We start from the raw sequence: 12,649 nt of genomic DNA, 5'->3' as shown, positions 1-12,649 counted from the left end.
TAGGTTCTGCATGATATCATATATCTTCCATGATCTCTTCTTATTCCCCAAACAATTGAAGCCTTGTTCTGATAATTCTTCTTCTCGTAGGTACTATTGGCTTATCCGATCTGATTGTCTTGATCTAATCTGACAAGCTCTGAATTTGATACGATGATCACTTGAGACTTTGTTGATTGATCTGATAAGCTCTTGATTTGACTATCACTCTTCTTAATTCATTGATTTAGTGCATGACTTATTACTCCGATCTGTTTGAATTTAGCTATTCTTCTCTTTTAGTACTTGTGCGCTGACCAATGATTTGTTCTGCTCTTGTTTCGGATGTGATAAATATGCTGTTCTTTACCACTGATCTTTATTCCTTCTAACTCTCTTTTGCCGCTGTTTACGAAGTGTACTAGTTTGTTCTTGATCTGATGTAATGTTTGATATTTTTATTGAATTTCTTGTTGGTCTTTGTTCGAGTCTTTCTTTGTTTTCATCACATACGTTAGTTGTGGTAATTTAAGTGTAGTCAATATTCAAAACTTAGCTTATATTTCGATCTTACAGTTTTACTATTAAGAGAATTGGTATAAGTTTTACACAGAGGTCAAGTTGAAAAAGAAAAAGAAAATACAAAAAATATAAAATAAATAAATTTGAAACTTTACAACAATCTCATTTTTATCAATCTTCCAACTCTCCATTTATTTATTCATATCCTGTTATTTAGTAACGGCCTTCGGAGTGACGAGCTCTGAGATTAAAATTGTTCTCAAACCCATTATTAATGCCCAAATCAGGAATGAGAGAATCCTCGGGTCGGATCAAATGTGATTGGTGGTGAAGATGAGGTTGCATGGATTCCGAGATGGGTGTTTGGGTATGGTATGCGACAGGCGGAGGCGGAATTGGGTGAGGCCGCTGCTTGTTGGGTCTATTTCTGCTAAATATTCTGGTCAACATACTTGGCGGGGGAGCTTCCATTGAATGTTGACCTTCAGTGTTCTGCCAATAATAGTCGTGATATAATTTTAATTGGCGTGGCAATAGTGAAACATAATGATGGTAAATTATAAGGTAATAATGAATTGAATAGAGAAGTTGACAACTAAATATTTCCAAACTATATATATAGCCTTGATCATTTTTTAAAACAGAAAACAATCGAAACATGTTATTTAGATTGATACGTATATAGTTTATAAAAAATTATGTATCACTAATTATGTTTGTTTTTATGAATAAGTATTTTCGGTTCTAATCCTGCAATTTCAAATTCTAAAAGTATCATGTCCCACTCTTGTGCTTAGGTTCTAATTAAGACGAAGCAAATTGTTTCGTCTCGAATTCAATTTAATAAAATAAAAATATATTTTAATAATTATTGTGGCAAGAATTAAAATGGGAATATATATATATATATACCTGAAAAGTGGATTCTGTGATCTTTGCAGACTGGGAAGTGACAAACTGAAAAAACTGAAGAATCTTGGTGGAACTCAACTCAGTGCAATTCTGCCAGAAATAAATCGCCAAGTTCCACGCCCTTTCTCTAAATTCCCATAAGCTTCTTTCAATATCTGTCTCATGCTTGGATACATACGGCCGCAACAAATTCTCGTACACAAATCCAGTGCCCTAAAATATTCAATATTCGACTCAATTTTGTCTTAAATCAATATTGAATATTATATATATATATATATATATTATATTATATATATTGTCATTATCTTTTCTATGTAAAACTATACCCTTCAAGTTTTTAAAATTCAAATCTGATATAGAAAAAAAGACTCTGTCACGATCCTCGTAGTAACATAAAAACTTTGGAACTTCTGTATGACTAAATTACGCAATCAAGTTTACCTTTGTGTTTGGATACCACAAGAAGATGAAGAGGGCCAGCTTCACTTCGCCATACATAGGCAACCTGTACGTGGAAGAGTTTAATTTTTTTTTTAAAAAAAAAAAGAACTTGAAAATTAATTAATGAACTCGGAGAAAAATATTAGATGAGTCGATCGAACGGTGCAGAGAGGCAGCTATTAACATACCATGAAATAAATGTATCGCCAATTCTTTCAAGAATGGTTAGCACTGCGATAATAATCCTGCAAAAACAATAATCACTAATTTGATAAATGGGTCGATCAAGAAATATAAAAAAAATAATAAGATAAGACTAGCGATTTTAAAAAATAATAAAATTTGATAAATATATATTTATTGGTTAAAAAATATAATTATTTATAGAGAATAAATTCGAATCTTACAATTTATTACAGACTACATGTTCTACATGGTATAGAAAATTTACTGCCCTAAAAAAATATTAATCACACCCCAAGAAAAAAAAATAAAACAGTCTTTTTCGTATAAAATATATAATAATGTTTTGTTCACCTAAAACCTACATCATTGTCTAATAATAATAAGACTAAAAGCAAGTCATTGTTTAATACCAAGTTGACTAATATAAACTTTTTTGGTTAACGTGACCGATATAATTTAAAATATTCAATAAATAAATATATTCTTAAACTCAAAAAATTTGATTGGCTCGATGCTTCCTAACCTGCCGTGTCAAATTTTGTAAGTACTAAAATATTTTTATCACACCAATTGTTCAAATATTAATGATAATCCACATATATTATAATCTATACTATTTTATTAAATTTGAGATACTTAGAGTAACTAATTTTGATGTCATGGTCTGTTTTAATAATTATATATATTAATAAAATGTTAAACTTTTATTGTAAGTTATATGTAGTTCAGCGGATATCGTCATTGTTTCTTGCGGTTCAGGATATAGGTTCAATTTTTATTGAGGTCATTTTTTTATTCTTTTATTTTTCAATTTATTTTTTAATTAATATATCAAAATTACAGTGTAGTCTCTCACTATTTCTTATAATTATATTTTGATCCTCATTTAAATATAAATCAAATGAATTATAAAAAAATATTATACAAGTATGCAACGCGTGCGTCGATGCACTAGTAATAATAATAACACAATAAAATGACCAACAAATCCAAATTTTTTAAACTATCCAATATATCTTGATAACAATTCTGACCAATGATAGTTCATACAACTGTTGCACATTAAAATAACTAAATTAACTCCCCAACCAAAGAATTTATCTAAATAATTATAAATAATCTTATGAAAAATGAGCACTAAAATTCTTGATTTAATACAAGCTTGCAATTGTTTATAACATCTAAATGAAAAAGAAATCGAAAAAAAGATTGCATAAGCACACAGTGATAACAAATTATTTTACGCATATAATAAATTATTATTTAATTTTTTTTGCCTAAAACATACCAATATTGACACCAAAATCTGAGTTCGTGAATGTCAACTCTGTTCTTCTCCAAAGTTTTGAAACACCGTAAGGCAGGGTAGGCGTATCCAAGAACCAATCTACAAAAATTAGCCATTAAATTAAACTTCTGATTTTTCTTCACTAAACGATCATAATCGTTCACTGAGTGAATATTTGGATTGAAAGGAGGATCACATACATTAAGGTTGTGGTGACGAATTCGCCGATCATCTTTGATACGTGCAGAAAAACTTTAGCTCCTTTGCTGAAATATACGAATGAAACGATAAAATATGAAGCGAAAACATTCAGAATTCGGCGTTATTTTTCGGAAAATATAACTTCGTTTGAGTTAAATTTGTGTTTTGCAAGTAACATAATTCAAGCGTTCAAGAAAAATATACCTTAATGTGTGGAAGGAAGATGAATCTTGTTTTGAGAAGTAAAATATATCCCAGAAATTTGAAATGGCAGGAAAATCAAGAGTACAAGTTTGGTAAATTGTAGGAAGATATGTGTATATATATATACATAACTTGGAAGAAAGAAGGAAATGAGAAGGTTTCTTGGCAGGGACGTATGTTCAAAATTATTTACGCGTGATCCATTGCAGGATTCTTCTATTTGAAGGTTTTCACTTTCTCTGGGAAGGGTGAATCTGTCTTTTTACGTTTCTAATGACGAACTATGTATTAAGATATCGCAATTACGTCGTCCAGGCTAAATAAAAAAAAATAGTGGGATTAATTGACCTTGGACTTTGTCAAATGATATGAAAAGTTTGGTTCAATTCTGAGGTTTAGAAATAAATATTGTTGATGTAATCCCCCTCTTCCAGAAACCAGAGTCCATGTTGGATTTTTACCTGATTTATGAACGAACAATTATACATTGTATAAAAGGTGGGAATTATAAATTTGGTCATATATATTTATGTTTTTTACGGTTTTACTAATCTATCATGTCGAATTTCACTCTTAGTGTATTATTTTTTTTTTGTTGTAATTTTGGTTTTTTTTTTTTTTTTTTTTGACGTGAGGTTACATCAACACTCCTTTAATAAATTATTAAAATTGCAAAAAAAAAATTGAAATATATATGATTGAGATCAATTTTAACAATATGGAAAAACAAAATTCCAGAAAACTAATGTACATAATGTGATGTCTCGTACTTTTCCTAGTCTTGTTTCTTGCAGTTAGTGCAGAAAAATTAAATAAAAATTAAACATAACGTACCGCAACGAACATATCAATGTCAGACATACAAAATAAAAAAAAATTAATTTTTAACTCAAGGGAACGGGGGCGCTTCAACGCTGTGTATTGTTGTGTTTGCTGAGGCAGCGCCCCAATGCCCAGAAGACAGCTTTTAGTGTAATCTGTAAAACTCATAAATTCAAGACACAACATAATTCGAACCTTCAATCAATACACATGGTCAAACATGCCTAGAAAACTATGTTGATACACCTTAAACCATAAGATACACAAAAACGACTCAATTATAGATCAATGTCATCAAATTTGTGTTAAAGTAGGTGTCCTATAAGTCAAATACTGGTTAGAGCTTTTATTAACTATTTGTAAAACAATTTTTATTTTGATATAATTTACATTTTTTTGGCAAAACCTTGATATGTTAACTCTACATAGATAAAGACTTTGAATGTGCTTCATTATATAAACCGTGTTCCAAAAAGCGTCGTCTAGGTGGTGGGAAACCACCGCCTCGACTTTTGGATAGAGGCATCACCGAATTACTGGGATGTGGCCTTGACGGATCTCTTTTTTTTAAAAAAAAAAAACTTGAATTCTCTGACACCATCGATAATGTGAAGTCCGAGATCCAGGACAAAGAAGGCATTCCTCGGACCAAGAGCGCCTCATCTTCGCCACGAAACAGCTCGAGGATTGTCGCACCCTCGCCGACTTCTGGATTTTGCGCTCTACCTTGTCATCCGCCTACGCAGTGGTGCCAAGAAGCCAAGGAAAAAGACCTACACCAAGCCCAAGAAGATCAAGTACAAGAAGAAAAAAGTTATGATTGTCATACTCAAGTTCTACAAAGTGGATGATTTGGGGAAGTTGCATAGACTCAGGAAAGAGTACCTAACGATGATTGTGGTGCAGGTACTTTCATGGCCAATCATTTTGACAATTATATGTCCACGGTCTATCGTTTTTCAGAACATTGATATAAAATGATGATTGTCATGAAACAAATATTTAATTAATTTATATTTTTTATCGTTTCTAATCTATTCAACCGTCTGAAAGAAAAATAAATATCGTTTGAGCGTGAAATTAATATTTGTGATGCTGTATATAACGCTTCATTGGTATGAACATAAAAATATTTTAACATACAGATGGGTGCTTATAAGATGAGTTCATCGAACTACCTCTATTCGAAATTTCCAAGTCGTTACCATTATCAAATTGATAAGTATGCGGTTGTGGTTGTACATGGATAGTCCTTATGACCCAATATAATATTGATGCTCTATATTCTAGTGTTATGTTTTGACTTGTTTATTGATAGCACGAGGGTCATCAAGTGATGAGATTTTGTGTAATTACGACACATATAAATGACGGTACATTGTAGTTGAGGATTCATCATTCGTCTATGAACTAGATATCATATGTGATCTATTAAAATCATAGTGCATTTAGTATCTGGTAAGAGTAAGATGTGTGGTTTAGGAAAATGAGCTTTTCTAGTTGTAGATGTGATGTCATTATGAATACTCAAAAATACTTCACATGTTTGTCAAATTCATATTCAACCATCGATATAAAAATTATTGTATATTTGATCGATATATATGTGATGAAAAGATCTTATTGTATGCTAATCATGATCGATTGATTTTGAAGACACTATCAGTTATACGTAGAGAATAATAAGATGATGTTACTAGAAGCTCTTACCATTATTTGATATGTTCAATCAGATAAAAATTTGATATTCGTATGATTAATTATTTGGTGCATTGAACTATAAACAACTATAAAATGAATTGTCTGTACATTAACCATCGAAGTGTGCCTTTCATAAATACATTGAGCATAAGCGTGAAAACTCAAGTTTAAGAAGTAAAAGCGTACGTTATTATTGTCGTAGTTTAATAAAAAGCAATATGTTATAATTAAAATAAATAAGACATAGATAGGACTTTTATACACAAATATTCAAACACGTCCATATTTATAAAGTTTCAATTTTTTTTGTAATTTCTATTTATTATTTTCAATAAAAATTAAATTTAGCCCCTCGGAACATTTCATGTCCATTGACCATATCGTATATTCCCAAAAAATACAATAATTGAATATGTTACGTACACATTTCACATTTTTATTAATTATTATTTTTATTTAATTAAATAAATAATTCGATAAATAAATTGTCAAATATTTATATTTATATTCGATAAATTATTAAATATATGATATGGTCAAATACAACACGTGATTATTTTTAGATATGATATGATGCTCACTAACCTATCTGTCTATTTTATGTTAGGCATGGTCGGCTCCGAATTCAATAATTATTTCAATCATTATTCATTAAATCATGTAATTAGATCGATCTTTAAAAAAACTTAGACTAAATGAGAAAAAGAAAAATTAGACGTTTTGAATAAAAGTGGAAAAAACAATCAAAGAGAGTCGATCATAGGAAGCACGCATCATGAGCAAATTAAAAAGCGCAGGCTTACTCTAATATTTTTTGACAAAATATAATGTTCACATTTTCAGAGTGTTCTAGACAATTAGAAATTATTCTCCCAAACATGGGGCGAATTTCTTTTCCCTCAACATAAAATATATATTCTTTTAGTCTTAAATTATTATGCTTATATAAATTTTACTAAATAAAAGTATCTAACTTATTATCTATACTTATCAATTTATTTATAATAATCTAACACATAATATCTACAAGTACATCAGATAAAATCTTAATAATAATTTCTATCGTAGTTAAATTTGATTAGAAATTTTGACTAATATGCGACAATTAAGTTATTAATAAAATTTCATGTATATATACAATTTAATAAAACGTTCAATATATATTAAATACACATATTCATTTAAATGTATTTATGTTTTTAATTCTATAAAAAATATATTTATGTTTATATTTTTTTTTTTTGAGGAAATGTGCCTGTTTATAATATTTGATCTCGATATTTCATAACGCTGTATATTTTATGCGAACATTGAATCAGAGTCAGCCATGGAGGTAATTCATACAGTACAAAGTTAAAAATATGAAAATTCTAATTTATGTTTTGTCTAAATCATAATTAACACTGCCAATTAAAACATGTCAGTTTTTGTCAATGAGTGCTGGTGACAGTGGATTTAATGGGATTTAATTATACTTTCTCATACGTGTAATAATTGTTTTCATGTGGGGATTAGATTCAAATTATATATGTATATATATACACATATATAATAACGGTAAATTGCTCATAAATACCTAAAAGTAAACATACATTTGCTTCCACTCCCATGTCAGTATTAGTATGTTTCAAGTCCCTGACATCTTTCCTTGTATGTTTTAGGTCCCTACTTGGTAACAAGTTACCATGGTGCCCTCAAATTTTTTTTGAAAACCGTAAATACCCTTATATGGGCAAGTTTAAAAAAAAATGAAAATCTTTCCCAAGAAACCCAAATTGGTCGGCTCTCATTATCCTCAACCCTTAAACACTCCGATCTTCCCATTGCCGATGAAAATGATTGGAAAAAATTGTGGCAAAATCCTTTCAACGACTAAACAAGAGTAAACTTTGGGCCTTAAACACTCCGATCTTCCCATTGCCGATGAAAATGATTGGAAAAAATTGTGGCAAAATCCTTTCAACGACTAAACAAGAGTAAACTTTGTACCCAATATCTCTTCGTTTTCTGCAATCTCTCGTCCCTTTTGTTCTTTTACCTTGCTGTGTAATGGAATTTGCTGGAGTTGGGTCATCATCGAATCTTGCGTTTCTTGGTACCTGCAAGTTCGATAACCAATTCTTTGTGATTTCGATTTTCAGTGGGTGTAGTTTGTTTGATATTTTTGCTAGTCTTGGGAAAAAAACGAGGAGATTAATCCAGAATCTATTACTCTGCGATACCTAGCTCCCCAACATAAGATGTACGTGATGTTGAACGATGATGATGATGTGCTTAATATGATCCATCTTCATATGTGTATGAAGCTTACACTGATTGAACTATTGGCAGAGAAAAAAGAACAGATTGGAGGTGGAAAATCTGTGGAGAGGTAGTATCGTTATTTTGTTCTATTTTGTATGTTGTGTTATATTGGTATGTTTTATTTGTTCATATTGCAATTTTTTTTAGTGATAATCCTGGAAGATAAGAATACAGTGGTTTTGTGATGTGTATGTGTTCGACTAATTGAAGCAGTAGTCTATTTTGTATCATTATTTCCATTTGAGTAATTTAATTGATGCCCAAATTTTCAGTATCTATTGTAGTACTATTGTTTTCCATTAGAAAACTTAGTTTTTACCTATTTATTACTGAATATATGGTTATGATATTGGTAAGGGTTGAGGAAGATGACAGACATTCCAGTAGTGATAACGAGTTCGAAGATGCCCCCGCACAAAATTCCATTGACGCTTGGTTTCATTGCATCCGAGGCGAGGGGCAAATATTCAAGGATGCTGCAGAATGTAGGACCTATATTAAAAAGTATTCGATTGCTACCAGACGTTCATATTTATATAAAAAAAATGATCGAGAAAAGATTATCGCTATTTGTAGTGTAAAAAGGTGTAAATGGAGGAATTATGCTTCTCGACATAAAGCAGACAATCTATTTGGGATTAGAAAATGCAATTTACAACACTCGTGTTGTGAGGATAATTTACGCAGTAGAGGGCATCCTAGAGCTGATGCAGCTTGGGTTGCTAATGTATTGAAGGATAAATTGAGGGGAGAGCCTTCTTATCGTCCTTGTTCAATGATGAGGGATTTACATAGGGACTATGGAGTAGAGATAGGTTATCGCAAGGTGTGGAAGGGCAAGGAAATAGCGATGCATGATATTCACGGTTTAGAAAAGGGCTGCTACGATAGATTGAGATGGTATTGCCAAGCCGTTAGAGAAACAAATCCTGGTAGTGTTGCTGAATGTGAGATAGATCCGGTAAACAATAAGTTTAAACGATTATTCATTTGTTTTAATGCTCGTGCATTTGGTTTTGCTACTGGTTGTAGATCGTTGATATTTTTGGATGGCACTCACATAAAAAATAAATACAAAGGAAGTATGCTACTTGCTGTGACAAAGGATGCCAATGACGATCTTTTCACTTTAGCATATTCTGTAGTAGATGCGGAGAATGATTCTAATTGGGAATGGTTTTGTTATCATTTGAGATGTGTCATACTTACGCATCATATCATGGGATTCGACAGATTCACTTTTTTCTCAGACAGACATCCTGGGATTATCAAGTCTATCCAACTTTTGTTTCCGGGTAGTCATCATGCGAATTGTTTGAGACACTTGGTCGATAATTTTGTGAAGACGGTTAGTACTTAATTAATATTTTCTGTGTGTATTATATGATTAAATAGTTATAATTTATGTACTATTATTAGAAAAAAAATTTATTACTTGTCTTTTTGTCATTACAGGTGTTGCGAAGTTATCCTCTACATAACAAAAAACATTGGTCGTCGGTATTCAAAAAAGCTGCATATGCCCCATCACAACATGAGTTTTCACAGCACATAAATAATATCTTTGAGTCAATGCCACTTGCAATAGCATTTATTCAAAAGTCTGAGCCTGAAAGTTGGGCTAATGCTTTGTTTCGTGGAAATCGTTGGGGTGTTATAAATAATAACATCGCTGAATGTTGGAATAATTGGGTTAAACCAGCTCGTTATCTTCATGTTGTTTCTATGGTTGACCATATACGTGTGCAAATAATGAATATGATGCACTGACGACGCGAAGCAACATTAGGCATGGTGAAAGAATTAAGCCCAGCAAAGGAGAAGGCTGTTCTGAGCACATACATTGAATCTCGCACCTTGAGAGTGCACCGTTCATGTGGTTGGAAGTTTGAAGTAGTTGATTGTGATAAAACATGTGATGTTGATTTGAATGAATGAACTTGTTCATGTAGAGCCTGGCAGATCCATATGCTCCCTTCCAAACATGCTTGTGCTGCCATAGAATCGAAGTCAATGTCGGTATACGCCTTCTGTGATAAATTTTTCAAAACTGATATGTATCGTCAAACATACAAGGGCATTATTAATCTCATACCGACATTTGACATGTATGAGTTTAATGGCGATGAAGGATATGTAATCAATGCTCCTGATGTGCGTAGTCAGCCAGGGCATAGAAAGACTCAAAGAATACCATCCCAAATTCAATCACGTCTGTCAAAGTGTAGTCGCTGTCATGTACGAGGACACAACCGAAGAAGCTGCAAAGAAGCTATAAACTAGCTTATTTTGTCTTTTTGGTTTTTTTGAATGTTGCTCGTAGAAATTTGTTCACTTTTCGTTGACCATTTCCAATATCATTTTCATTTATTATTTTCTTGAAGTTGATACAAATTTGCTCATTTCTACAGGAAAAGGACAACAGTGGATTCAATTTTGTACGTGCACAAGAGGAGACACACCCGTTCCAGAGGCAGCATTGGCAGTGTAGCCTTGAGTTGATTAGTATGTTTTTGCATACTGTTTGTGTTGAGTTGTCAGGTGTTATATGATTTGTTGAATTTGAATTCTGTTGTCACATTTCATGTGTTGTCTTTGTAATGTATATAATTTGTTGTTCAGTTTCATAATGATGTTGTGCCACAGTTGTATGATCCAATATTATTTCTGAATTATTTTTCTTCCACTGGTGTATGTTGTTCTGGACCTACTGGTACATGTGGTTGATTGTTTGTTGTCCATTTTCTGGTTTGTATTCATTGTGGCCGATTATATCACATGTGAAAAAAAATGTAGCACAAAATAGGCTGAATCTAGTATCATATATATATCGATATGGCACACAATTGGCAAAATTCTGGTACAAATATTTCATGAAGTTGGGATTTGGATGCTCCTATAATATGTGTATGTTATTGTGTTCGGGACACCTACTGGTACATGTGGTTGATTGTTTGTTGTCCATTTTTTGGTTTGTATTCATTGTGGTCGATTATATGACATGGGAAAAAAAATGTAGCACAAAATAGGCTGAATCTAGTATCATATATATATCGATATTGCACACCGTTGGCAAAATTCTGGTACAAATATTTCGCAAATCACCTAGACATTAATACAAACATTATTGAAGCATGCAAAGTATAATAACACATTGTCCGTGATGACCATTTCACTTGGACATTAAAACAAACACAAGAGCTACCATGAGAAAACTTGCAATTAAAAAACATGTGCAACCGAAACAACAACAAATTCCTTCCATATTGTTGACCATGTTGTCGTTCTTATCAGAGAGAACGTTATCATCATGTGATGGCAAACCATGTGTCGCTGAAGAGGCAGATTTCAAGCAGCTGAACGTTGTTTTCATAGGTGTACTGATGTTGGATTTTGATGTATTTTCTTCAAGTACTTGGCTGTGGTATTCATCACACCAGTAAAACCGATTAGGGGTGTCGTAGCTCTCGAGGGCAAATGTAGTAATACTTTTCCGGACGGGTAGCTCGCGGCCCAGCTTCTCGTAAATTCATTTTTCCATAGCCACATTGGCATTCGGGTGCATCCTTGAACTCCATTCAGCAACAATGGAGGTCGTGTTATAAAAATCATTATATAATTAGCATCTAGTCATACTAACATATCAAATCATGTTATATAAATGTTTATTCATGTTATCTAACATTCACTGACAATAAACATATTGACTAACATTGATCAATGTTAATGTTACTTAACATTGATTTATAAAAATCATTATATAATTAGCATCTAGTCATACTAACATATCGAATCATGTTATATAAATGTTTATTCATGTTATCTAACATTCACTGACAATAAACATATTGACTAACATTGATTAATGTTACTTAACATTGATTCATGTTACCTAACATTGATTAGTTATAAACATATGGAATCATGTTTCATATTAGGGATTCATGTTACACAATATTGATTCATATTAAACAAATGTATTCAATTTACATAAATGTTGATTCATGTTATCTAATATTCATTCATGTTACATACTAGTACATGCAACCATGGTCGTCGACGTGGTGCTCAATTTTAGGACAATGT

The 12,649-nt window shown here is 31.8% G+C and overlaps 2 protein-coding genes across 2 annotated transcripts; one reads left to right on the top strand and one right to left on the bottom strand.

Moving 5' to 3' along the window:
- Positions 1–565: 565 nt before the first annotated feature.
- Positions 566–3,902, bottom strand: LOC142544665 (putative HVA22-like protein g). The gene is made up of 7 exons (XM_075651698.1): positions 3,737–3,902; positions 3,532–3,597; positions 3,332–3,430; positions 2,046–2,102; positions 1,858–1,921; positions 1,414–1,626; positions 566–993 (listed from the first exon to the last, which is right to left on the bottom strand). The coding sequence occupies exons 2-7, from the start codon at positions 3,561–3,563 to the stop codon at positions 715–717; spliced, it is 744 nt and encodes a 247-aa protein (XP_075507813.1). The 5' UTR covers positions 3,564–3,597; positions 3,737–3,902; the 3' UTR covers positions 566–714.
- A 4,597-nt stretch (positions 3,903–8,499) lies between these two features.
- On the top strand, positions 8,500–10,333 carry LOC142547824 (uncharacterized). Its single transcript, XM_075656293.1, has 3 exons — positions 8,500–8,630; positions 8,921–9,911; positions 10,019–10,333. The coding sequence occupies exons 1-3, from the start codon at positions 8,500–8,502 to the stop codon at positions 10,331–10,333; spliced, it is 1,437 nt and encodes a 478-aa protein (XP_075512408.1).
- Positions 10,334–12,649: the final 2,316 nt, after the last annotated feature.

The sequence above is a fragment of the Primulina tabacum genome, chromosome 5, assembly GCF_025594145.1.
Source record: "Primulina tabacum isolate GXHZ01 chromosome 5, ASM2559414v2, whole genome shotgun sequence".
Lineage (NCBI taxonomy): Eukaryota > Viridiplantae > Streptophyta > Magnoliopsida > Lamiales > Gesneriaceae > Primulina > Primulina tabacum.
The sequence above is the reverse complement of the archived record's forward strand: the minus strand, read 5'-3'. Positions and strand labels throughout refer to the sequence as shown.